Source organism: Oncorhynchus keta, chromosome 31 (genome assembly GCF_023373465.1).
Source record: "Oncorhynchus keta strain PuntledgeMale-10-30-2019 chromosome 31, Oket_V2, whole genome shotgun sequence".
NCBI lineage: Eukaryota > Metazoa > Chordata > Actinopteri > Salmoniformes > Salmonidae > Oncorhynchus > Oncorhynchus keta.
The window spans coordinates 5,008,439-5,035,855 of record NC_068451.1 but is presented as its reverse complement, the minus strand read 5'-3'; the positions used below and the strand labels follow the sequence as shown (position 1 = coordinate 5,035,855).

The window sequence follows — 27,417 nt, the reverse complement described above, 5'->3', positions numbered from 1 at the left end:
ATATGTCATAGGCATAGTCTGCATGTGGCTCCATCTAACAGACAGAGAAAGAAAACATCAAGAAGAGTGTAGATACACAACTTTATTTGTGTATCTGTATGATTATTACAAGATCATTTGGGTTAAGTCTTTCATGGTGTTCAATCATGGAAACGGGTCAGCTAGGTCTACAGTACCAGTAAATATAGTAGGCCTAGTCATAGAAGTTATTCTTATGTTGTTGCCACTGTTGTTGTAGAAGTTCTGCAGAGTCCTGTGCAATGAGAGCATACCAAGTGTTACAGCAGAGTTTGAAGTAAGGCAGGTGCAACCATCAGCCCCAAATACAGCAAAAACCGAAGAGCGAGGGTGCTTGCCCCCGATTGCCTACAGAGAAGATAGAGGGGAGAAAGAGAGAGCAAGAGAAGGAACTGAATTTCTACACTCTTAGAAAAGGGGCTACCTAGAACCATAAAAGCTTCCCCTGCTGTCCCTGTATGATAACCCTTTTTTGGCTCTATGAAGATCAGATGTAGAACCCAACTTACCCAACTAACCATCGTATAACCTTTGAAGAACCCTTTGGTGATTCTACCTAGAACCAAAAAGGGTTCTCTTGGACAGCCGAAGAACCCTTTATGGGTCGTTCTTGAATTGCGGTGGCATTTACATCCACGAAAAACACTTCACAATTACAAATAGTTACCCATCATACATGAACTGTTTATCAGTCATAAAACATACTGCAAGTGCTTTATACTGCAAAACGTTATGTTTAGGCATTGTTTAAAGTACTTTGGCCAAGCAAATTGGCTTGTATCAGTAGTGACCCAGTACAACTGTAGTGACATGTTTTGGGGGGATTTAAAGCTATCAATCTATGTATTATTTTTGAATTCTATAAAGTAAACAAAAGTATTACACATCTTGTATAGCTCAATAAAAACAAAACAGGCTATTAAAATAACTATTCTTTTTACAAAGATAATATGTGTCCCTAAGTTTTATCCTATTGGTGTAACAACCTTGAAAATCACTCATTACAAAGATATACAAGGACCTTCCATTCCCTCCAGTTGCAAACCATTGCACTATATTAAAAACCATTATTAGTTAATCACACCCTTTTAGTGTCTCATACATTTGAAGATTCCATTGATCATTTGGTGTGTCTAAAGAGTGTAATTTGTGTTACACCTTTTAAAGGTAGGGAAATTACAAAATTATGACACAAAAACAGTTTAGTAAATTGTTTTTAAAAGGGTTAATGGCCTTAGATTCGAGCACCTGTGTCCTCCATTTAAGAAAATCCTCAATTACCAAAATGTTGTCATTGGAGTTACCATCGTTGGTGTAACTACTCCTGCTGGTGACACGATGTTATCATAATAGTAAAACATTATTAAAAGGCATTACGCTACCATATTAGTTCACTTAGATGTACCCAATACATAAAAAATAAAAAAATGAAGTACATTTTTTCCAAAAGGCCAGGCTCAAATGCCACTGCATTTCAAGAACAACCCTTATTGTAGGTATGCCTATAGACACATTACCTCAATCAATTTGTTTTAAAAAATGCAGTGCTTTGTCTGGCATTTTGCTTCCATTCACCTGAAAGACAAAGGAAATAGGACCATTTTAGACATTTCACAACAATTTAGGCTGTTGCTTAAACGTTAACACAATACCTGAAAACGAATCATCACAGGTAAGTGCTATTGATGATATGTATACAACTTCAGACCTCTACATTGCTGAACTCTACAATCCATATGGCTAATCTCTACTTAATACTTTACTAATACTGATATTTTGGTTCTTACCTTGACCTCTGTGGTTGAAGGATGCCTCACCTTGGCCTCTGTGAACACAGACAGCACCAGCAGGATGAAGACAGCACAGACCAGAGCTTCGTTAATGTTGAAGAGGGTTGAGTCTCTGAACAGCAAAAGTGTATCTGTGTTTATTTCAGCTAGAAGAGGAAGGGTCTGAAAGGGGTGTGTGCACCATGACTGCATGGGCACAAGTACAGAGATCTGTTTTACAGTCATGAGCAGTGTAAATTAACTTTAATAGGGCCTACAAGTAATTGTTTTGATATTTGGCACTAGTGGGTATTTTTGTATTCTTATTTTTTTTTCCATGTATGCCAATAGCCTATTTAATGCATTGTATTGTTATGTTTGTATAGCATGCATGGTATTTGTTCTGATGTAGGGCTAGGTGTGTGACCACTTTTGAAACAAAAGTAGACAAGTGTTTGGGTAGATCATTCCATTTATATCAATGTTTTGTCGATGGATGATCACAATGTCATACTTTGAATAACAATGTATCACTTTGGCTGGTTCTTCACCGTGTGAAGGAGGGTGTATTTAATTCTGGAACCAGCAACGAGCCAATTAAATGTCACGATCCACGTTACCAATGGCAACGAACTCCAAACAATCCTCTAGATGTAAAAGAAGAGCAAGCACAATATTCCAACCTACAGAATCTAGAGTCATTCACTTGTAAGTAATTCATACATTCCTAGCATGACAAATAAAAGTTGATTTCGTTTATTAAGCCTATTAACTGAACCAAGTGTACACTTTCAGGACATTTATTTTGCGTTTTTAGCTGCTATGTGCTTGCATGTCAACCATGTCAATGTCAACCAGGTGTTTGAATATTAAATGACGAGACAGAGGCATTGATGCGAGTAACCAGTCTTGTTCAGTACAAGGTGCTCATAAATATAGTTTTTTTTGTTAGGGTTAGGGTATGTTGAATCACAAAATTAACTCTACACTAGTCTGAAATTAACTCTACACTAGTCTGCTAGCCATTTGTGCATCTTATCGACCCCAAGTGTTTTATGAACGTAAGGAGATGAGCTCACCACTTTCAATGTTGAGGAAAAACCGACGAGTGCCTCTTCCCGGGCCCATGAACCAGCAAGGGTATGTTCAAGAGAAACCAAAGTGGATCTTTTCCGAGACAATAAGTATTGAAATTAGATGGATTTCCATGTTCATTTACATTACTGACGATTGCTAATTTTTCTCAAATAGGAGAAGAGTGCCTTTCAAGGAGAATCCATTTTCAGGTATGGGATTAAGGTCTTTCAAAGACGATGTTTTTCTTGAGCAGTTGGCCAGGAGGAAGAACATAATTACAAATAATTTGTAGACTGCAAATTGACCACAAGAAGATATAATATTTTACTAAATCATAATCATTTCAAACCTCGCTTAGGTTGGTATACGATCACATACTGTATCTCTCTATTGTGTATGGGAATACTTTGGAACAGATTTCCAAAATTAAAATAACTTGGAGCTGATTTGCTGGTGTTTTTACAGTCTTTTACGACTAACAATAAAACATTTAAAAATAATTATCAGTTTAGTATTCTTTTTTGCTCATAAAACTTGAATGGTCAAATAAAATCACCCACGCGGGCCGTCAGTTGGGGAACCATGCTATAGTCTAACGATGAGATATCCAATTATTTGAAACATATACTGCCTCTGAATACAGCTCTTTAAAAAACCTGGGGTCATTCTGGTTGTGTTCTTGTCTTTTCTTTCCTTTAGAATACGAAGCTACTCTGCTGAATGATGTATCTGCTTTGAATCACCCTGCGCCTCAGGCTCAAGCCACTGATAGTGTCTGTCCTTCCAAATCAAAAGCCAAACAAAGGAAAAGCAACAGTCGTTGTATGTTTGTTTGATGTCCTTACAACTCGCCCTGTGCTGAAATATTCACAACCACTACCAACGTCACGTCACATTTCGACAACACTGGAAATCTCATGCATGGTTGTTAGATCAGTATGCGGTGTGCATTGACCACAACATAATGTGTCTGATTTTCCTAATACAGCACTGTGGTCACAAATGTGGGTTTCCAAAAAGCCCGTTTGGGTTTCTGATAATGTACAGTAACATTGAAACAGAGTGTTGTCAGAATCAGTAAGAAATGTATGCGTCATTGTACCTTAAGACACTTTGGGGGGAAAAACGTCTGCCGAGTGTCATGCAGTAGCCTTTATTATACAGGTATTACGCTTCCTGATCTAGTGAACTCTGACTGAACCCTACAGGTGCACCCCCTAGTGATTTTGAGCTGATGTCCTCTATGATGCAGAGGCTGACCCTGCTGGAGACCAAGGTGAAGACCCAAGCCCTGGACATTGACCACAAGGTGAGCCAAGTACCACACACGTTCAGACAAAGAAATTACATTGTACATTACATTTTTGAGGTATTTAGCACACACTTATCCAGAGCGACTTCCAGTGCAATCAATGAAGAAAAAAAAAACGGTAACAACGCTTCTGTGAACACCTCCAGCGAGACAGCGTTTTGGTTAGATCTGAAATCGACCTCAACCACATCAACCTCTGTGATCCTCCGCAACAACCAATCAGAAGCATGCATTTTAAAGGAAAGCTCAACCACCAAATGCTGATGAAGTTGCACGTACAGGATGCCTGTCCCACAAGTATCATACATACATACACAAGTATCAGTATGTATGAACAGTAGCTAAATGGTGGCAATAAAGGTTTTCTAAACAAAAACAAAAACAAGAAATCTGCCAAATGTGTGAATGTTGCATCAGCATTCTGTGTTGGACCTTTGTTCGTTGTCGTTTGCATGACAATAGACTTATACTATAGTTATACTTATACTATAAGTGTGTGCTATAAGAGGCTTCTCATATTTTGATTGGCAAGATACTTATTATAGTTTGTATGATGAGGTAATAAGAGACCTACTCAAGCAGCAGCATATTTTCCAAAGTTGTTACTGGCCCAACGCTCTAACCACTAGGCTACCTGCCGCCACTCTAACAATGGAAGCCACCCCTGTAAACAGTGTAGCTAACTACTGCAATTCTAGTGCATTCGGAAAGTATTCAGAGCCCTTGACTTTTTCCACATTTTGTTACTTTACAGCCTTATTCTAAAATTGATTAAATTGTTGTTGTTTTTTCTCATCACTCTACATAATGACAAAGCAAAAACAATTAAATTAAACATTTTAAATGTTTGCATAAGTATTCAAACCCTTTGCTCTGAGTTGAGGTCAGGTGCATCCTGTTTCCATTGATCATCCTTGAGATGTTTCTACAACTTGAGTGGAGTCCACCTGTGGTAAATTCAATTGATTGGACATTATTTGGAAAGGCACACACCTGTCTACTATATAAGGTCTCACAGTTGACAGTGTATGTCAGAGCAAAAACCAAGTCATGAGGTCAAAAGGAATTGTCTGTAGAGCTCTGAGACAGGATTGTGTTGAGGCACAGATCTGAGGAAGGGTACCAAGAAATGTCTGCAGCAATGAAGGTCCCCAAGAACACAGTGGCCTCATGTGTTCTCATGTCATTCTTAAATGGAAGAAGTTTGGAACCACCAAGACTTTTCCTAGAGCTGGCCACCCGGCCAAACTGAGCAATCTGGGGAGAAGGGCGTTGGTCAGGGAGGTGACCAAGAACCCGATGAGCACTCTGACAGAGCTCCAGAGTTCCTCCATGGAGATGGAAGAACCTTTCAGAAGGACAACTATCTATGCAACACTCCAGCAATCAGCCCTTTATAGTAGAGTGGCCAGACGGAAGCCACTCCTCAGTCAAAGGCACATGACAGCCGTTTGAAGTTTGCCAAACGGCACCTAAAGGACTCTCAGACCATGAGAAACAAGGTTCTCTGGTCTGATGAATCCAAGATGGAACTCTTTGGCCTGAATTCCAAGCGTCACGTATGGAGGAAACCTGGCACCATTCCTACGGTGAAGCATGATGGTGGCAGCATCATGCTGTGGGCGCTCAGGACTGTGAGGGCTCAGGACATCAGACTGGGTCAATGGTTCAAGTTCTAACAGGACAAAAACCCAAAGCACACAGCCAAGACATCGCAGGAGTGGCTTCGGGACAAGTCTCTAAATGTCCTTGAGTGGCCCAGCCAGAGCCCAAACTTGAACCCAATCGAACATCTCTGGAGAAACCTGAAAATAGCTGTGCAGCAACCTTCCCCATCCCACCTGACAGCTTGAGAGGATCTACAGAGAAGAATGGGAGAAACTCTCCAAAAACAGGTATGCCAAGTTTGTAGCGTCATGCAATCGCTGCCAAATCTGCTTCAACGAAGTACCGAGTAAAGGGTCTCAATACTTATGTAAATGTGATATTTCAGTTACATGTTTTTAATACATTTGCTACAATTTTGCTTTGTCTTTATGTGGTATTGTGTGTAGATTGAGGGGGGAAAAAGCAATTTAATAAATTTTATAATAAGGCTGTAACGTAACAAAATGTGGAAAAAGTCATGGGGTCTGAATACTTTCCGAATGCACTGTATATATTTTTCAACCCAGTACATTTATATGACTTTTCAGACTTAGATATAATACTTTTTTACAAGGCAGTTTTGATGTAGTGAACTACTTTTTCAAAGTAGCTTCAGTTAAACAAACTATATTTATCTTAAGGGTAGCTTTACTGTTGCTCAACTTCTTCCAGTGTGAAGTAATTGGTAGCTTGGTAAACTATATTTTCAGAGTAGCTTCCCCAACTCTGAAAACGGATACTAAAAACAGCAGTAGTCTATACACATCCGGCTAGTATTCTATGCATGAAGTACATGCCCAAATATTGATATATGTACAGACCAAGCTCTTGACTTGACAACATATCAATGTTTATTTTGTTATTTTCTATTTGAAGGAGAAAATAATTACAGCTCTGGAGGAGAAAATTAAGCTTCTTCAGAAGTCAACAGGTAGTTATTTCAGCCTATCATATATATTATACAGTTCTGGAACCACAGAGTTCCAGTCACAACACATGTAGGCCTAGTATTCATGTATTTATAGGAATACAGCCCCATGTAGGCCTAGTATGCGTGTATTTATAGGAATACAGCCCCATGTAGGCCTAGTATTCATGTATTTATAGGAATACAGCCCCATGTAGGCCAAGTATTCATGTATTTATAGGAATACAGCCCCATGTAGGCCTAGTATTCATGTATTTATAGGAATACAGCCCCATGTAGGCCTAGTATTCATGTATTTATAGAAATACAGCCCCATGTAGGCCTAGTATTCACGTATTTATAGAAATACAGCCCCATGTAGGCCTAGTATTCATGTATTTATAGAAATACAGCCCCATGTAGGCCAAGTATTCATGTATTTATAGAAATACAGCCCCATGTAGGCCTAGTATTCATGTATTTATAGAAATACAGACCCATGTAGGCCAAGTATTCATGTATTTATAGGAATACAGCCCCATGTAGGCCTAGTATTCATGTATTTATAGGAATACAGCCCCATGTAGGCCTAGTATTCATGTATTTATAGAAATACAGCCCCATGTAGGCCTATACAGTGTTCTCTACTTCCGTCACCGCCCTCATCTCTGTTAAGTGAAAATAAAAGATATTAAGAGTATGGAACAAGTTATGTTTGGTTAACCAAAACCATTCTGTTTCTGTGATTTTTAGAGAAAAACAGTGATAGGAGCAGAGAGGATGATCTCATAAAAACATGCCACAGGCTTCAGGGCCAGGTATTGGAGATGGAGGTAAGATCATCATCGCCATGGTAATACAACGGAGCAATGTTTTTTTTGATCCTCAGCGAACAGTTTGGTACATTGCACAGACATAGATGGACCACAGTCATCTCTAAGTCTGTTCTAAATAGTTTAGTTCACCTCTTTAACTGATGTCACTGCAAACTTTTCTTTAAACTCACAGTGGGTTTTTCCCCACTCAGCGGTTTCTGAACGACTACGGCATGATCTGGGTGGGGAGCGGAGAGGAGCGTGACACAGCCAGTCAACAGGAAGTAGAGGAAGCTGAGCAGACCCAGAGCTCCGAGAGAGGGGTGTGGCAACCAGGTAAAGGAACCAGGGAGTTATTAAGTGCTGAGCCTTATGCTGCAGATAGAAATATAATTAATAGAGCTGCTAAGATTCCCTATTCTATCTGACAGGCAGTCATATTCTTTCTACGTGATCATTTCTATCTGAACATGCTGTAACAGTACACCCTCCTTAACAGGCAGCCAAGTAAAAACCTAATCGAATCACATCTTCAAACGGTAATTTCCAACAGTACAAAGGAGCTGCCATTGTTTCAATGCACCAGTTAAAGTTTCACGAGCTGTGCTCATGTGATGCCTGGATGATTTTCAAACAGAAAATCTTAATTATTCATTCACTTATTATGGTGGCCTGTCCTTTGCAGAGACCTCTGTGGCCAGGAGGAACTTCCAGATAAACTTTGACCTGGTGCTCCAGAACATCCAGCAGTTGAACATCCTGGCTGGGGAGGGAGAGTCCTACGTCAGGGTCACGTCCAGAGGGGCACAGCTGGCCCAGCAGCACCTCATTCCACTACGGCTCTACAGCAATGGCATCTTCATGTTCAATGGGCCCTTCCGCTCTTACCAGGAAGCCAGCACACAGGTACAGACAGAGACTATATAGGGAATACTCGCTATACTCCAACTGGCTAGTCAGTACATAATCTCAGCACCCAGAACCAAATCAGCTGCTGTTAAGGTTATTACGAGAGAGTATAACACACACCAGGTAATGAAACAGACTAGATATTTGAACCAGGCATGATTTTTGATACATTTTCACAGAAGATTCTTTGATTTCAATGTTTCGACTCTCAGATTGTAGCAGACAGAATAAGTACAGAAAGCTCAGTTCGTATCTCAGTCCAACGTGTCTGACACCTTGCCGCTCGTGACTTTGCAGCAGTGCATGCAAGACCTGATGGACGGATACTTCCCTTCTGAGCTACAGGACAGGTTTGCAGACGGGGTGCCCTTTCAGGTGTGTGTGTGTGTGTGTGTGTGCGTGCTTTGTGTGCATGCGTGAATTTCAAATGTGCTTACGGTAGGAAAACGGACTAAATGGACAATGTATTTCCTGTTTGTTTTGTGGTGAGTAGTGGGACGTCCTCTTTCGGTGTACACAGGTTCACGACAGGCGAGAGGAGGAGTTCCAAGAGCGGCGACCGTGGGCGGAGTTCCCTGGGAAGGGGCAGGCTGTGGTTGGATGCACAGAGGGGGAGAAATCAACAGACAGCTTAGAACACGCCTGCTGTACCGTCTCCCAGATACCCGGTCGGTCCACTCTGTATCGCTTCAATTTGTTCCCAAAAACAAATGCTACACTTTTACACTCTGGTTGAACCAACTGCAGGGGTGGAATCTCAATTGTATTTTTGGGGATTCCTCGAGTCCTCTCTCCTCGCCTCCTCCTGAACATGCATGAGATGGGGAGAAACCTTGGATCTTCTTTGGGGAGGCGAGGAGAGGACACAAGGAATCAATGAAATAATTGAATTTCATATTTGAAGTTGGTTTAACTATATGTATATCACTTGAGATTCACCCCAAGCCTCTTTTGCTCTGACTTGAACATTGACTTACCCACAGGCAGAAAACTGACAATGGACCAATTCCTGAACAGGCTGCCCAAGGTGGTGGTGAAGGCTGGTAGAGTGATTGACATCAAGGACTCCGTGAAGGCCAGTCTACAGGTGAGACTGAGATCTGTTGCATGTTTCAGCATATACCTGTAGATGATGGACACGCGTATACTATATGCTAGTAAATTCCTGTGTCTTGTGTTTAGGGCTCTTCTGATGCTTCAAACAGCCATGCTGTGACCCTCATAGACACACCAGCGCTACAGGCTATGAAAGAGAGGTATGCAGGTGTCTAGAAGTATTCACAATACCTTCACTTCCACCACTAGGGGGCCTTGCGGGACCTTGTGACAGAGGAGACCCTGGAAGAGGGACACACATTTGCTAATGTGGATTATGAACCTGTTCTCTCTACTCTAACTCAGGTTGGAGTTGCATGAGACTGATCCCCATAACTCAGTCCGTGATGTCACCACACTGAGGGTGAAGTCAGAGGATGGCGAGCACACCTACATCATGAAGATGCGTTTCTCAGAGACCATAGGTCATCTGCGCCAGTATCTGGACAAGCACAGGTGGGTTGGGAGCCACAAAATGCTGTGCAGAGTATTTTGCCCAGGAAGTCCATCACGTTCACAGTACTTCATCTCAGTCACAGTGACTTTTGGGTGTTAATCTCGGACGCCCAGAACTAAAATCTTGCATTCCGCAAAAATGGAAGAGGCAAATGGAATGGGGAGAAAGTAAGGAACTTGTATGTCGACCCTGCATTAAAGACGAAAATAGGTTAAAGAAAATTGTGATAAATAAAAAAAAGTATACCAGTTTAATTTAAGGACCCATAAATTGACAGCTGTGCCATACAGATTGCAAAATAATGACAAAGAGATTTTCGATGTACCGATTCCATGGCACATGGTTTATGAACTGATACACAAAATAACACCAGATTCAAAACTTACAAGTTTTTCAATTTAAATTATACAAAATTCTTGCAACAATAGAATGTTATGTACAGTGCCTTCGGAAAGTATTCAGACCCCTTGACTTTTTCCACATGGAATAATTAATAAATAAATCATCTGCAATCTACACACCATAATGACAAAGTGAAAATAGGTTTTTGAAAATGTATTAAAAATCAAAAACATACCTTATTTATGTAAGTATTCACAGACTCTTCGCTATAAGAATCAAAATTGAGTTGAGGTGCATCCTGTTTCCATTGATCACCCTTGAGATGTTTCTAGAACTTGATTGGACATGATTGGGAAAGGCACACACCTGTCTACACTACCGGTCAAAAGTTTTAGAACACCTCATTCCAGTGTTTTCTTAATTTTTTAAAACTAATTTCTACATTGTAGAATAATAATGAATACATTGAAACTATGAAATAACACACATGGAATCAAGTAGTAATAAAAAAAAAGTGTTAAACAAATCAAAATATTTTTATATATTGGAGATTCTTCCAAGTAGCCACCCTTTGCCTTGATGACAGCTTTGCACTCTCTTGGCAATCTCAACCAGCTTCACCTAGAATAATTTTCCAACCATCTTGAAGGAGTTCCCACATATGCTGAGCACTTGTTGACTGCTTTTTCTTCACTCTGCAGTCCGACTCATCCCAAACCATCTCAATTTGGTTGAGGTCGGGTGATTGTGGAGGCCAGGTCATTTGATGCAGCACTCCATCACTCTCCTTCTTGGTAAAATAATCCTTTCACAGCCTGGAGGTGTGTTGGGTCATCGTCCTGTTGAAAAACAGATCATAGACCCAAACCAGATGGGATGGCGTATCACTGCAGAATGCTGTGGTAGCCATGCTGGTTAAGTGTGCCTTGAATTCTAAATAAATCACAGACAGTGTCACCAGTAAAGCACCCCCACATCATTAACACCTCCTCCTCCAAGCTTTACGGTGGGAAATACACATGAAGAGATCATCCGTTCACCCACACAGCATCTCACAAAGACATCGTGGTTGGAACCAAAAATCTCCAATTTGGGGTCCAGACCAAAGGACAGGTTTCCACCGGTCTAATGTCAAGCAAGTCTCTTCTTCTTATTGGTGTCCTTTAGGAGTGGTTTCTTCGCAGTAATTTGACCATGAAGGCCTGATTCACACAGTCTCACCTGAACAGTTGATGTTGAGATGTGTCTGTTACTTGAACTCTGTGATGCATTTATTTAGGCTGCAATTTCTGAGGCTGGTAACTCTAATGAACTTATCCTCTGGAGCAGAGGTAACTCTGGGTCTTCCTTTCCTGTGTCACGTTCTGACCATAGTTCTTTTGTGTTTTCCTTGTTTTAGTGTTGGTCAGGATGTGAGCTGGGTGGGCATTCTATGTTGGATGTCTAGTTTGTCTGTTTCTGTGTTTGGCCTGATATGGTTCTCAATCAGAGGCAGGTGTTAGTCGTTGTCTCTGATTGGGAACCATATTTAGGTAGCCTGTTTTGTCATTGTGGGTGATTGTCTATGTTAGTTGCTTGTGTCAGCACAGTTCTTATGGTAGCGTCACAGTCGTTTATTGTTTTTGTACAGTTTACTTTGTGTTTTTCGTCATCTCTGGAGCAGGTTTTCATCAAGGATATCTCTGTACTTTGCCCCATACATCTTTGCCTCGATCCTGACTATTCTCCCAGTCCCTGTCGCTGATAAACATCCCCACAGCATGATGCTGCCACCACCATGCTTCACCGTAGAGATGGTGCCATGTATCCTCGAAGTGATGCTTGGCATTCAGGCCAAAGAGTTGAATCTTGGTTTCATCAGACCAGAGAATCTTGTTTCTCGTAGTCTGAGAGTCTTTAGGTGCCTTTTACAAACTCCAAGTGGGCTTCAGTCTGGCCACTCTACCATAAAGGCTTGATTGGTGGAGTGCTGCAGAGATGGTTTTCCTTCTGGAAGGTACTCCCATCTCCACAGACAAATTCTTGAGCTCTGTCAGACTGACCCTTGGGTTCTAAGTCACCTCCCTGACCAACGCCCTTCTCCCCGATTGCTCAGTTCGGCCTGGGCGGCAGGCTCTAGGGAGAGTCTTGGTGGTTCCAAACTTGTTCAATTTAAGAACGATGGAGGCCTCTGTGTTCTTGGGGACCTTCAATGCTGCAGAAATGTTTTGGTACCCTTCCCCAGATCTGTGCCTCGACACAATCCGGTCTCGGAGCTCTACGGACAATTCCTTAGACCTCATGGCTTGGTTTTTGCTGAAATGCACTGTCAACTGTGGGACCTTATATAGACAGGTGTGTGCCTTTCCAAACCATGTCCAACCAAATAAATTTACCACAGGTGGACTCCAAACAAGTTGGAGAAACATCAAGGATGATCAATGGAAACAGGATGCACCGGAGCTCAATTTCGAGTCTCATAAAGAACTTTCTTCTGAAACTCGTCAGTCTATTCTTTTTCTGAATACTTATTTCCGTAAGTATTCATAACAAGAATAGACTGACGAGTTTCAGAAGAAAGTTTTGTTTCTGGCCATTTTGAGCCTGTAATCGAACCCACAAATGCTGATACAGGAGTGATGGTTGCTGATAATGGGCCTCCATATGCCTATATAGATATTCCATTAAAACAAATCAGCCGTTTCCAGCTACAAGAGTCATTTACAACAATGTCTACACTGTATTTCTGATCAATTTGATGTTATTTTAAATGGACAAAAAAAAGGGATTTTCTTTAAAAAACAAGGACAATTCTAAGTGACCCCAAACTTTAACGGTAGTATATATATTTATGTATAAATAAAAGGGTAACATATACAGTACCAGTCAAAAGTTGACACTTACTCATTCAGGGGTTTTTCTTTATTTTTACTATTTTCTACATTGTAGAATAATAGTGAAGACATCAAAACTATGAAATAACACACATGGAAAAATGTAGCAACCAAAAAAGTGTTAAACATATGAAAATATATTTGAGGTTCTTCAAAGTAGCCACACTGCCTTGACAGATTTGCACTCTTGGCATTCTCTAAACCATGAGGTCGTCACCTGGAATGCATTTAAATTAACAGGTGTGCCTTGTTGAAAGTTAATTTATTGAATTTCTTTCATAATGTATTTGAGACAATCAATTGTGTTGTGACAAGGTAGGGGGGTATACATAAAAGTCTGATTTATTTAGAATTCAAGGCACACTTAACCATCATGGCTACCACAGCATTCTGCAAGAATACACCATCCCATCTGGTTTGCGATTGGTGGACTTGTTTTTCCAACAGGACAATGGCCCAACACACCTCCAGGCTGTGTAAGGGATATTTGACCAAGGAGAGTGATGCATCAGATGACCTGACTTCCACAATCACCTGACCTCAACCCAATTGAGATGGTTTGGGATGAGTTGGACAGCAGAGTGAAGGATAAGCAGCCAACAAGTGCTCAGCCTATGTGGGAACTCCTTGAAGACTGTTGGAAAAGTATTTCAGGTGAAGCTGGTTGAGAGAATGCCAAGTGTGTGCAAAGCTATCAAAGCAAAGGGTACTTTAAAGAATTTAAAATATATTTTGATGTTTAACACTTTTTCGGTTACTACATGATTCCATGTGTTATTTCATAGTTTAGATGACTTCACTATTATTCTACAGTGAAAAAAAATAAAGAAAAACCGTTGAATGAGTAGGCGTCAACTTTTGACTGATACTGTATTTATTTAAGACAATATGGGGAAATGCAGACTGACATTGTGGCTTCGATCAATTTATTTGCAATATTAAAGCTGATCCACCCCCTACATTTAAAAAAAAAATATATATACATACACACACACACACACACCTGGCATAATTGCATCAGATGCTTGATTAAATTCTCGGGGGAGATGTGCTTGAAAAATGTACTAACGAGGCTAGCGAAGTATCCACTCCTCTAAATGGGAATCACGATTTGTCCAAATGATCAGTGACGAAGATTCTGCGTGCCAGAACAAAGTCGCATCCCAGTCTGTTTGACATGTTATGAAAGCCCTGTCCTGTGCTATTCCATCACTATCAACTCTCTCTCCCCCTCACAATTTCAGATGGACAGATGCCACAGCGTATGATATCATCAGTGCGTTCCCACAGCGCTGGTACAGTGAGGACTCTCAGACACTCCTCTCCTGTGGGCTCACTCCCAATGCTGCTCTGCTGCTTAGGACTAGGCCAGGCCCTCGTCAATGACAGAGCAACAAATCGCCCTGTCACTTTCCTCATGGTTATAAAATACTGTATTTACTTTCATAAACATGTATATTCAGATCTGATAGGGATGTGACACTAGGGGGTGCCAACACTTACAGAACAATTCTTTTCAGGATCATCGTGACATGGGAAAATCCTCATTTCCATAGGGACACTTGCAAAATTATTGATGTAGACAATTCACCTTGAACCATGACCGCTTAAATAAAATAAAAAAAGGTAGAGTTAGCGAAATAATATTGCTTGAGCAAGATGCAAAGACTCGCTCTCACACACACACAGTATTTGTACATGGGCATGGGTTCGCTTCATACTCTTAGGGACCAAAACAGCAGAGACGTTTAGCCTGGCGCACCAATGATCTTAGTTGTTGCGGAAAATTGGCCCACTATGCATTTACGTCATATCGCTGACTCTACCTTTAAAATGTAAGGATTTTAAATAAAAGAAAATTACAAGATCAAAGCCAACTTATTGAAAACAAACTTTATTTCTAAAATGTGTAAATACAATTATATTGAATAAAATATATATATTCAAAAAATATATTCAATATAAACATTTACATTTTTGAAAAATATTTGACATAAGGCAAGTTTGTCTAACTTTGTTAAAGCTCAAATGAGAACTCACATTAGTCTCATCTAGACAATGTTAGACACCCACATGTCCCAACTTAGTGCCATGATGTTCGTCAACTGAAGGAAAGCATTTGACGTGACGTTCCATCAATAAATCAAACCACTTTTTTTTTGCTATTCTAACACTGAAACAAACTAGATGAAAGTTAGTGTTTAGTCATGTCGCACACTTTCTTTTTTTCATGGCAAAATACTGGCATCCATTAGTTAAGTTATTAACTTGGAACCAAAACATTTCTTGCTATTAGATGGAAATAAAACAATACTATCAACACGGATGACAGAGACATTTTGCTAGTACAGATATGGGCACCAAAGTGAACACAGTGTATCAGGACAAAGTAGGCACAGGGACTCACCTGTTAAATTACAGTATGTTGCTCTGTAAGACAGACCCTTACCAACAAACCAGTACCACAAATAGTGTAAAGGAGTGTGTAAAATGGCTTCAGTCCTCATTGCCACGGACCGTTATCCCCCAAACCTACCTGTGACGGAGATATCTTCTTTTTAGAGGACAACCCACAAAGAAATGTTTCAGGAATGTATTGAGTTGCTCTGTTGGCTTGAAACACTAAAATAAGTCAAGTTTTGAGAAAGAAAGCCACTAGCAAATTTTATTGGTGACGACAGCAAAAGTGCAGGACCTTAACCGTTTTGATCTACAGATTGATCATCAAAGCAAGCCCACTACCAGAGAGAAATATCTGCAAACATGATTTTTTTAAAAACTGTGCTATTGTACAGACGGGACAGATGTCTCTGAACAATATCTCAGTTATACTGCTGACATAATGTCTTTTCAGTATTAGCCCTACCACTTCAATGCTACAAATGTACCATTTTAAATAATGGTGGGTTAGTAACATTCCCTGTTGAATTACTCAAAAAACACAATTAAATATTTTCAGTTGATTGTCAACCACATCCAACATTATTTCCCCAGAGGGAAGATTTAAATAATAAGTGTTATTTATTGAAAAAAAGATAACACAACCCCATCTATGTGTGTCATAAAAAGTGCGGAGGGCATCTTTGACAACAAAGACAAACGTATCAGTAAAACATTTATAAAAACAAAAAAACACACTGGTTTGAGAACAGTTCTTCCACCGTAAGCCCTTTGACTGAAATGCATGACCCCGATCAAGGATTCCTTCCCCAAAGGGCCAACATGAGATTCCAGTTCATACACAATGAAGAGAGTAGAAGAAGCAAGGCCAATATGGAAGCCTTACCCCATTAGGCTGATGGTTCAGTCTGTTTTAGAGAAGCTAGCAGCTGGGGCTACTGGGTAATGCAGTTCTCTCCCCATGTCCTGGGCGTAGCGGTCTGAGACGGTGGTGCGGAGCTCCTCCACATCACGACACAGCCGCTGGGCTTCAGTCAACTTCCTCTGGAGCACCTCAGGACTCAGCCAGTCCTCCTCCTGCTCTGCCATGGGCGGGGGAGCTGGGAAGAAGAAGAAACAGTTACTACACACTATGAAAGTGACTTCTTTTTTCTCTCAGAATGTAGCCTGTTCGTTTTTGAACGGTCTTCAATTGGCAAAAATGCGGCGCAAATGGTTTTCAGCACAAAAACATAAGGCATCTGGCAGATGTAAATTCATCCTAAAAAACACAAATATAAGTGTGTATAATATATAACACACACACACCTTAAATCACCAAACATTTTCAGGATTAGGTGACAGGACCTGGAAGTATGACGACAACGTATTACAACACTTGAAAAACCATGTTACACATGTACAGTGCCTTGCGAAAGTATTCGGCCCCCTTGAACTTTGCGACCTTTTGCCACATTTCAGGCTTCAAACAAAGATATAAAACTATATTTTTTTGTGAAGAATCAACAACAAGTGGGACACAATCATGAAGTGGATCAACATTTATTGGATATTTCACATTTTTTAACAAATCAAAAACAGAAAAATTGGGCGTGCAAAATTATTCAGCCCCCTTAAGTTAATACCTTGTAGCGCCACCTTTTGCTGCGATTACAGCTGTAAGTCGCTTGGGGTATGTCTCTATCAGTTTTGCACATCGAGACTGAAATTTTTTCCCATTCCTCCTTGCAAAACAGCTCGAGCTCAGTGAGGTTGGATGGAGAGCATTTGTGAACAGCAGTTTTCAGTTCTTTCCACAGATTCTCGATTGGATTCAGGTCTGGACTTTGACTTGGCCATTCTAACACCTGGATATGTTTATTTTTGAACCATTCCATTGTAGATTTTGCTTTATGTTTTGGATCATTGTCTTGTTGGAAGACAAATCTCCGTCCCAGTCTCAGGTCTTTTGCAGACTCCATCAGGTTTTCTTCCAGAATGGTCCTGTATTTGGCTCCATCCATCTTCCCATCAATTTTAACCATTTTCCCTGTCCCTGCTGAATAAAAGCAGGCCCAAACCATGATGCTGCCACCACCATGTTTGACAGTGGGATGGTGTGTTCAGGGTGATGAGCTGTGTTGCTTTTACGCCAAACATAACATTTTGCATTGTTGCCAAAAGGTTCAATTTTGGTTTCATCTGACCAGAGCACCTTCTTCCACATGTTTGGTGTGTCTCCCAGGTGGCTTGTGGCAAACTTTAAACAACACTTTTTATGGATATCTTTAAGAAATGGCTTTCTTCTTGCCACTCTTCCATAAAGGCCAGATTTGTGCAATATACGACTGATTGTTGTCCTACAGCTGAGTCTCCCACCTCAGCTGTAGATCTCTGCAGTTCATCCAGAGTGATCATGGGCCTCTTGGCTGCATCTCTGATCAGTCTTCTCCTTGTATGAGCTGAAAGTTTAGAGGGACGGCCAGGTCTTGGTAGATTTGCAGTGGTCTGATACTCCTTCCATTTCAATATTATCGCTTGCACAGTGCTCCTTGGGATGTTTAAAGCTTGGGAAATCTTTTTGTATCCAAATCCGGCTTTAAATTTCTTCACAACAGTATCTCGGACCTGCCTGGTGTGTTCCTTGTTCTTCATGATGCTCTCTGCGCTTTTAACGGACCTCTGAGACTATCACAGTGCAGGTGCATTTATACGGAGACTTGATTACACACAGGTGGATTGTATTTATCATCATTAGTCATTTAGGTCAACATTGGATCATTCAGAGATCCTCACTGAACTTCTGGAGAGAGTTTGCTGCACTGAAAGTAAAGGGGCTGAATAATTTTGCACGCCCAATTTTTCAGTTTTGATTTGTTAAAAAAATTGAAATATCCAATAAATGTCGTTCCACTTCATGATTGTGTCCCACTTGTTGTTGATTCCTCACAAATAAATACAGTTTTATATCTTTATGTTTGAAGCCTGAAATGTGGAAAAAGGTCGCAAAGTTCAAGGGGGCCGAATACTTTTGCAAGGCACTGTATATAGCTGGAAGTATTCTGTGGCTGCAACACTTACATTGATCAAACATTCATCTTTGACTTTTACCATCGCTCAAGCTACAACTGATTAGAAGCGTTTCAGGTTTAAGTGAAAAATAGCGGCAGCCTTTTACGTTCTTCTTTAAATGCTACTAAACCTGTCGCGGCGCGGTGGTCAACACTCACAGGAAACGCCAAGCAGCAGCGAGAGGTTGGGGTCTCGGCCCTGTGACCGCTGGGTCAGGACGTTGCAGAGGGAGCGCAGGTCGCAGAGGCATGAGGCCATCTCAACGTGAGACGCTGGGTGAGACGGGCCCCGGCCGGCCGCAGCGAGGACGATGTCCGGTCCAGGTTCACCTTCTCCGAGTCCTCCAGACGCTCACGGAGGGTCAGGTTCTGCTCCGTTAGTTCCTGGTTCTGGGCCAACAGCTGGGAATACGCAGAAAACACCGTTAGGAATGACAGAAATAGGCAAAATATTCAACTCAAAGTTCTTCCTACACCTAAAATAGTTGGGTGCTGGAGATACAGCTTATTTTACAGCTTGTAAAATAAAATGGACAGTTACAGCACTCCAAATGTTCAATTTCAATACTTATGTGCATGCTTAATGAACAAGTATTGAAATTTAACCTGTTTTCCAGTTCATCATTTTATGTATTTAGTCAGCCACCAATTGTGCAAGTTCTCCCACTTAAAAAGATGAGAGGCCTGTAATTTTCATCATAGGTACTATTCAACTAGAAAATCACATTGTAGGATGTTTTATGAATTTATTTGCAAATTATGGTGGAAAATAAGTCACCTACAAACAAGCAAGATTTCTGGCTCTCACAGACCTGTAACTACTTCTTTAAGAGGCTCCTCTGTCCTCCACTCGTTACCTGTATTAATGGCACCTGTTTGAACTTGTTATCAGTTTAAAAGACACCTGTCCACAACCTCAAACAGTCACACTCCAAACTCCACTATGGCCAAGACCAAAGAGATGTCAAAGGATAGACCTGCACCAGGCTGGGAAGACTGAATCTGCAATAAGTAAGCAGCTTGGTTTGAAGAAATCAACTGTGGGAGCAATTATTAGGAAATGGAAGACGTACAAGACCACTGATAATCTCCCTCGATCTGGGGCTCCACGCAAGATCTCACAACGTGGGGTCAAAATGATCACAAGAACGGTGAGCAAAAATCCCAGAACCACACGGGGGGGACCTAGTAAATGACCTGCAGAGAGCTGGGACCAAAGTAACAAAGCCTACCATCAGTAACACACTACGCAGCCAGGGACTCAAATCCAGCAGTGCCAGAAGTGTCCCCCTGCTTAAGCCAGTACATGTCCAGGCCCGTCTGAAGTTTGCTAGAGAGCATTTGGATGATCCAGAAGAAGATTGGGAGAATGTCATATGGTCAGATGAAACCAAAATAAAACTTTTTGGTAAAAACTCAACTCGTCGTGTTTGGAGGACAAAGAATGCTGAGTTGCATCCAAAGAACACCATACCTACTGTGAAGCATAGGGGTGGAAACATCATGCTTTGGGGCTGTTTTTCTGCAAAGGGACCAGGACGACTGATCCGTGTAAAGGAAAGAATGAATGGGGCCATGTATCGAGAGATTTTGAGTGAAAACCTCCTTCCATCAGCAAGGGCATTGAAGATCAAACGTGGCTGGGTCTTTCAGCATGACAATGATCCCAAACACAGCGCCCGGGCAACAAAGGAGTGGCTTCGTAAGAAGCATTTCAAGGTCCTGGAGTGGCCTAGCCAGTCTCTAGATCTCAACTCCATAGAAAATCTTTGGAGGGAGTTGAAAGTCTGTGTTGCCCAGCAACAGCCCCAAAACATCACTGCTCTAGCAAGTGGAGATCTGCAGAAAATGGAGCAATGAATGGTTATTGACCAAATACTTATTTTCCACCATAATTTGCAAATAAATTCATTAAAAACCATACAATGCGATTTTCTCGATTTTTTCCCCCTCATTTTGTCTGTCATAGTTGAAGTGTACCTATGATGAAAATTACAGGCCTCTCTCATCTTTTTAAGTGGGAGAAATTGCACAATTGGTGGCTGACTAAATACTTTTTTGCCCCACTGTAGGTGTGTGTAATGCGGTCTGTGCCGGTTTTGACCTGTTTGCTCTGGCCCTGGTAGTCCTCCATTGTGGGCAGGTCAGCGAGGTAACGCTCCAGAGTCTCGATGCGCTGCTGCTTCTCTCGGTTCTGCTCTGCCTCCTTCTGGCACTTCTTCTTCAGGCTGTTGATGTGCTTGTCCCGGCTGCGAATCTACACACACAACGTCAAGTACGGAATAGCGGTCACTTAAAGAAAAAAAAAATAGAACATTTCCCGACTGCAACACCACACACACCCAGTTATTAAGTCACATGAAATAACTGTCACGTTGCGTAAATCGAAAAGGGAATCAGTTTATATAATTAGCAACTGGACTGTCAATGTAGCAGTGTGATGTTGTGGCCCGACGCTCAGGTTCTCACCCTCTCCTCCTGCTTCGTCATCTCCTCGGCGTGCCTCTCGCTGGTCTCCCTCGGCGCATCGTTCAGACGCCGCGTCTCCGCCTCCACGGCACCGAGGCTGCGCTCTGCCTCCTCCAGGGCGGTGCAGTCACCGCGCTCTGCAAACTGGGCCCGTAAGAAGGCATTCTCCCTCTGAGCCTCCTAGAAGACACACAGGAAAGACTTCGAGGTCATCCATGGTCGTGTGGTATCAGCTCATGAAGTATGTGTGTGGCACTGGATAAGAGAGATGAAAAATGCCAAAAGAATGTGCGAGTGTGTTCAGCTCACCTGCAGTCGGAGCAGACACGCGGCGCCGCGGCCGAGCAGGGCTTCGTGGACCTGCAGCTCGCTTTCCCGCAGCTCCAGCTGAGACATCTGCTGCTTCCTTCTGTCTACAACAACACAGCCCAGGGTAAACCCCAGTGACATGGTCAGATACCACACACACACACACACACACTTCCCCTGATACAGCCCACTGTAAGTGTATAGACAATATTTTGATTTTCTGGGTAGGGCATTAGATATCCCTTACCCCAGGACACTTTAAAGGAGCGTCTTCATGGATCAGAGCTTATTTTCAGCCTACCCAACACCCAAGGCTCTGATGAAGGCGTGCTACACCAGAACATAAGTCAGTTTGTCCCACCAAAAAACCCAGCTCTATGCAGGCACTTTTTCCTTTATATTCCTGGATAGTCACTACTTGAAGTGTCCTGGGGTGAGGAATACTTTCTTGGGATTACCTCGCAGTCGCGCACCTGATTATTTTGTTCAAGCAGCGCCGGAGTGAGTTTGGTTACCTTTTCAATCTGAGGTAATAGGTGTGTACCTCTCTATGGCGAGCGCCTTCTCCTTCAGAATGCTCTCGTTGGCTTTGATCACCTCGTCCCAATTCCTGGTCTCTGGTGGCATGGAGGGGGTGGAGTAGAGAGCAGGGTACTGGCCCACTCCAGCAGTCATCATCTGCGCAAACACATTGGACATGCCCAACTCAACTATACCAAATCCAGAATAGCCTTATCACCAAGGAGGAGGCCATCTTCTTTAAATTTGGCAACATTCAACCATTTTCCTCACGTAAAAAAAGTGATTCCATTGTCCCGACATGGGCATTTTGAGCAGGTCTAATGTTGAGAACTACATGTGTAATCCAGAGTGAAATGGGGTCCGTCTTAACGCTTTTTGGTCCAACTGCTCAGCTCACCTGCATCTGCTCCACTTGCATGCGGAGACTCTCCAGCTGCTGCTTGTGCTGCTGTTGCCAGCTGGGCAGCTTGCTGCATCTCTCCTGCAGCATGGGTTCATAGGCCTTGGCCTCCCTCAGCAGAGCCTGGGTCTGCAGATACAGAGAGATTGGGTACACACCTGCTGACACAGCGCCAGTTCCACCTGGCTGGCTGCTCCTCTGGCTGTAAGGGTCTGGAGCTCCGGGGACCCCAGGCTATGTCTCGGGGAGAGCCTTGTAAGAGTGCTCCGTGGCACCCCTGTAGGCCTCCCTGCTTCACTCGGGAGTCTCCCCCAGGCTGGTCATCTGGAGCCTGAGTCGGACGTCGGGGCAGTAGCCCGCCAGCAGAGCAGATTGGTTCATTGTGGGCTCCATGGCGGGCATGTTGAACCTCTGGCCCTCATCCATGCAAGAGTGGTCCCCCGAGGGGGAACAGAGAGTGGTCTAGTCTGTTCACCAGGCTGCGGCAGCGGCTCAGGCAGTCCGGCTTGGGCCCGGTGGGGTCGGCTCGCCCCGCGCCGCCTTGTACCATGTCCAGGTTGGGCGAAGAGGCTGATTTGGAGAGGGAGGAAGACTTTGAGTTGGAGGTTCCACAGGAGGTTCGGGAGCCCGAGGAGGGCCGGTGTGCCTCGGCAGAAGCCTGGGAATCTTCTTGGGAACGGGGCTGGGGATTGGAGGCCGGTGGTCCGGCCGTGGAAGGCATGACATGGGCAGTGGGGATGGGAATCTGACTGTAGATGGGCTGGAACGAGGGACTGTTGCTGGAACTGCAGAAATCTGGGTGGGGTAAGAGAAAGGAACCGTTAGAGTTGGGTCCGAATTTGAAGCAGCATTCATTTAGTAACAATAAAAGGTACTTTGCTTTCACTGGGAAGTGGTGAACAAAAACTGTCACTCAGGTGGCATTGAATTCAGTGAATGGCCTTGAAAAACAGTACAACTCTTCCTTTCTACAAACAATCTCTGGCTTAATATTCCTTTACAGGGAGTTGGTATGGTGTACGTACCCAACACCAGCCACACTATTTTCAGATGGTGATGTGAATCATACTACACACTGTGACTGGGGTCAATGTGTGGCCCAGTTGACACCACTAGTACTGACTGACCTGGTAAGTAGACCTTAAGCAACCCAATTTAAAAGTAACAGGTCGTTACTAGAACATGCATCTTAGAGGTTTTCCCTGGTCCTTTCCAATGCTTTTTGTTTTTAAAGGGAAGTGTAATTCAAATAAATCTTAAGACAGTCGTGTTTGCTTGAATTCATTGCAGACAGAAAATACCATTCATTCACGAACCAAGAAACCCATTGTGGTCTCCTTACCACATGCGAGAACAGACAGGCAAATAGCCTAACCTCAGATCATTAGACTACACACCAAAGAAACTCATTTTGATTGTGTCATAATGGCTATATTTTGAAATGGAAACCGTTAGGCACATCAGTTTTCAAATTAAGAAACCTCTGCATTTAAAGCACTGGAAACTAGTTAAAAAACAACAACTAGGCCTGTGTGACAGCTAACAGCAGACCCCATACACAAGCCCTACTTCATTACAGCTATTTAAAGAGAAACCGACAGAGCACTGCTCACCTGGCACTGGGAGAAACGTGTTATTAGACGTGACATTTTTTAACAGCCCAGCGGAAGGGGTGAGCTGCAGCAGCAAGATGTTATATACGGTTGCCGAATTCCTTCCAATGCATTTTTTTCTGGAGGCTCGAAGGTTCTAGGCTGACAGCAGTGTAGTGTCGCGGACAGGAAGGCCTTGTACAGCAGAGAGTATTGTCCTAGAGAATAACCAAGCCAGGCTGCCCTGTACAGAGCTCGGAGCAACCGCCACACACAAACAGACACAGGCAGGAAAGGTTAGGGGTATTTATAGCCCCACTCTCAGGTTACAGAGTGATTTGTGCTGGCTGCTTATTTAAGCACCTAGCCCTCTCCCATCGTCCCGCGCACGTCACATGCGTACACCCCAAAAGCGAGACTAAAAACAATGAGAGGGAGGCTAAAAAAAACTCCCCCCAAAATGACGTGTCTCATTTTGGACAGAGCCGTGCTTAGAAAAGGCAGGGGGAAATAACAAATTAGTGAACACACAACAGGAAGGAACTGGCAAAGACAGAGGCTCTTCCAGGGAAAACATTCTTCAAATTAAAAATGTTCAGGTGCCCTCGAGGCTCGACTGATTCACGAGTGTCTGGCAAGGACAAGTCCAAACAGAGGGAGAACAAACTAAGCATATGCGGAATTGAAGTTGAGAGTTAACTCTCCAGCAGGTAATGGTTTATAAGCTCACTCAAAACCTAATTCGGCAAATATATGCTACCCCAGCAGTACCGGAATAACTGTGACCAAAACATAAATGTATCACACACTGAAATACACAATTGGAAAGTAGGATACAATAAGGTGCATTCAAAGACCAAACAACTTCGTCCAGGGCCCCAAAAACAACGCATCAGTGCCTATGAAGGATGACCTGTCAGAGTGACCTTTGAACTCTGACACTACACTGACACTTTCCTTTGATGGTTTAGACTGGAGTAAGGGAGTTGAAGGAGTCAAGACTCATGTTTCTAAGCACTTATCAGTTACAGCACGGGTGTATCAGCGGCACTAGCTTGCTTGACAGTTGGGCCCAAATAGACGCGTCTCGTAAAATGCAATTCTCCTTTTGGTGTTCAATTGTGAATGCAGATGGCATGGCGTTATTACAATAGTTTAATGGACTCACCCCAATTATTAGAAGAAAAAAAACTATAGACTCACAAATAGGCTTTTACCACAGGCAAACACACAGACATACCAATAAAGCACTCCAGTCTCACCACTCGGGCATACGGACAGTACATACATCTCCAGTCCTAGTACTTCCCAAATTATGTTCTAATATAAACCCCATTGGATGCAGCTAATCTGTAAGCATTAAATGTATCACTCAGCAAAGAAGAAGGGGGCAAGGGTTCAGAGTTTCCATTTAGCCATCCAGTCCTAGCATTCCACCTCCCTAACCCCCGATTAGGTTGGCAGAGCCACCTGGTAAAGCAATGTAATCTACCCCTGTAAATCTCCTGAGCATCCAAGGATCATGAGCACATCACCCTGCCTATAAATAGGCTATAAACAACAACATAGAGGAGGATGCTGACCTCCGACCCCTTGTTCCAAATTTAACAGTCGCAGAGAGAAAACTGCAAGCTGCTGTGGATTTCTCCTTTTCGTTCACATTGACTGCTCTGAAATTGATATGGTAGGAAGGGGTCAGGTACCCTAGCGGTTAAGAGTGTTGGACCAGTAACCTGGGTAAGAGCGTCTGCTGAATGACTTAAATATAAGTCCGGCGTGTCACACATACCTTGAGATTTTGGGTTTATCTGACGACAGCATTGCGATTAGGCCAATAAACATGATAATCACTTCATACACCTGGTAATTGTTTTCCAAATCTCTGAATGTCTGGCATCTCTGGAACTAAGGCATTTCAAATTGATATTCACTGAGGCCGATCTGAACAAAAAGCTAACTTTTATAACACATTTAACATGTGAGCTAGTCAGCCATCGGCAGTTTAACTAACATTACTCACCACCGTGAACATAGAGAACAGTGTGCGCCCGCACAGCTACATAGGTTCTGTTTGCTCCAATAAGAACTTGGTTAGGCGAAGCGACAGTGTGTTCTCATACTCCCTAAAGACCTCTGCTTAAAAATAAAATAAAAACGTATTGTTGTTTGTCCCACTTGAGCCACCGTAGTAACATTGCCAGAAACCCTTCTTCAGTATAACTTCTATTAATCTAAGGTAAATCAAGAAAACTGTCATTAATTTGGACGTTTTTGCCGAGGACATCTTAGTTATGCAGTATTTGCATGAAAACTAGTAGACTCTGGTTGAATGACAAACACTCCTACTTGGAGTAGTACTGTTGACCAATTACCAACGAAGGGGCGTAGACTTTTGCTACCCAACTTTAACTTGCCTCAAGAAAAGAATGTAGTGTGCACGAACAGCCGGAAAAAAAACCTGCCAAAGACCAAAATGTCATAATATAGGCGCAAACTGTTTAGACTGGGAAGCTTTACCTGTCAGCTTAGACTACAGGTATCTCTGTGAGGTGGTCATTTCACCTGTCAAGAAAAGAGCGTGATAATATGAGTATCTGTGTGAAGTTCTGGGCCACATTCAGTTGCAGATAGAAATGCCATAAATAGAACCAACATGACTCCTTGTTCTACATGTTGGAGATGCATGTTTGTTCTACATAACATATCTTGTCGTTTCAAAACGTTGTGTCCTGCTGAACCTGCACCTTGAGTGGACAACGGTTCTAGCCCTAGAGCAATGTGATGTGCAGAACAGTGAGAGGAAAGTATAGGAAGGAACAAAACACAAGCCCCCCCCCCCTTGTTATATATCACAGCAATTGCTCAATAGGCAACATCAGGAATTTTAGTGAGTATTTCTGGGCAGACACAGATCAAATGTGCTGGCAAGGACACGCACCTCGAAATTACATAACGGGGGCTTGAGTGGTTTAATGGAGGGGTGTGAGTCTAAACTGAATTTAAGAGCCAAGGGGGATGCTATACAGTTGTATCAGAAACAGTGTCAACATCAGCTGAAGATCCTATATTCCAGTTGACGTTAGTCCAAATGACTGGAAAACAGCTGATTCTCGCTCTGATTAAGTTCGCCACACAGATCTCGCTTTCTATCTACCTAGATATAGTTTATGCCAGTTAGATATTGGTCTATTGGCTAGCTAAATAACGTTAACGTTACATAACGAACACGGTCAGTAATACCCAGGATCCTTGGGACGTGCATACACTAAACCGTATATACATACCCCTTATCTTAACCATTTTAAAATGTTAACTTCAATAGGGCGGAAGAATAGCATGGACCCTTTTTCTACCATACCTGAAATGAACTCATTGAGTGTGCCGAGATGAGCACATGTGTAATTTCGGATCGAGAATAAGTTCTCCTCTGTCAGCTGCTGTTCTAGAGTTTAGC

At 42.5% G+C, this 27,417-nt stretch overlaps 2 protein-coding genes and 1 long non-coding RNA gene across 5 annotated transcripts; 1 reads left to right on the top strand and 2 right to left on the bottom strand.

Moving 5' to 3' along the window:
* Positions 1-81: 81 nt before the first annotated feature.
* LOC118364116 (uncharacterized) lies at positions 82-1,921 on the bottom strand. Its single transcript, XR_004821511.1, has 3 exons — positions 1,806-1,921; positions 1,536-1,593; positions 82-366 (listed from the first exon to the last, which is right to left on the bottom strand). It is a non-coding gene; the product is annotated as an uncharacterized LOC118364116 (long non-coding RNA).
* Positions 1,922-2,424: 503 nt separating this feature from the next.
* Positions 2,425-15,093, top strand: ubxn11 (UBX domain protein 11). 3 transcript variants are annotated; one of them, XM_035745596.1, is made up of 15 exons: positions 2,425-2,495; positions 2,854-2,927; positions 3,039-3,073; positions 3,564-3,686; positions 4,073-4,173; positions 6,700-6,754; positions 7,484-7,563; positions 7,758-7,881; positions 8,231-8,451; positions 8,752-8,829; positions 8,948-9,122; positions 9,438-9,541; positions 9,637-9,710; positions 9,856-10,005; positions 14,466-15,093. In XM_035745596.1, the coding sequence occupies exons 2-15, from the start codon at positions 2,857-2,859 to the stop codon at positions 14,605-14,607; spliced, it is 1,533 nt and encodes a 510-aa protein (XP_035601489.1). In that variant the 5' UTR covers positions 2,425-2,495; positions 2,854-2,856; the 3' UTR covers positions 14,608-15,093. The 3 variants fall into 3 exon arrangements, with proteins under 3 accessions (XP_035601489.1, XP_035601491.1, XP_035601488.1); XM_035745598.2 differs by having other exon boundaries at positions 2,440-2,927; positions 8,975-9,122; XM_035745595.2 differs by having other exon boundaries at positions 2,440-2,927.
* Positions 15,094-15,858: 765 nt separating this feature from the next.
* Positions 15,859-25,995, bottom strand: LOC127906083 (centrosomal protein of 85 kDa-like). Its single transcript, XM_052489080.1, is given in 13 exon segments — positions 15,859-16,580; positions 16,582-16,721; positions 18,831-18,928; positions 18,931-19,073; positions 20,776-20,928; positions 21,141-21,320; positions 21,450-21,549; positions 21,994-22,127; positions 22,369-22,500; positions 22,714-22,793; positions 22,795-23,166; positions 23,985-24,120; positions 25,984-25,995. Coding segments are annotated over 13 exon segments (1,704 nt in total). The 3' UTR covers positions 15,859-16,556.
* Positions 25,996-27,417: the final 1,422 nt, after the last annotated feature.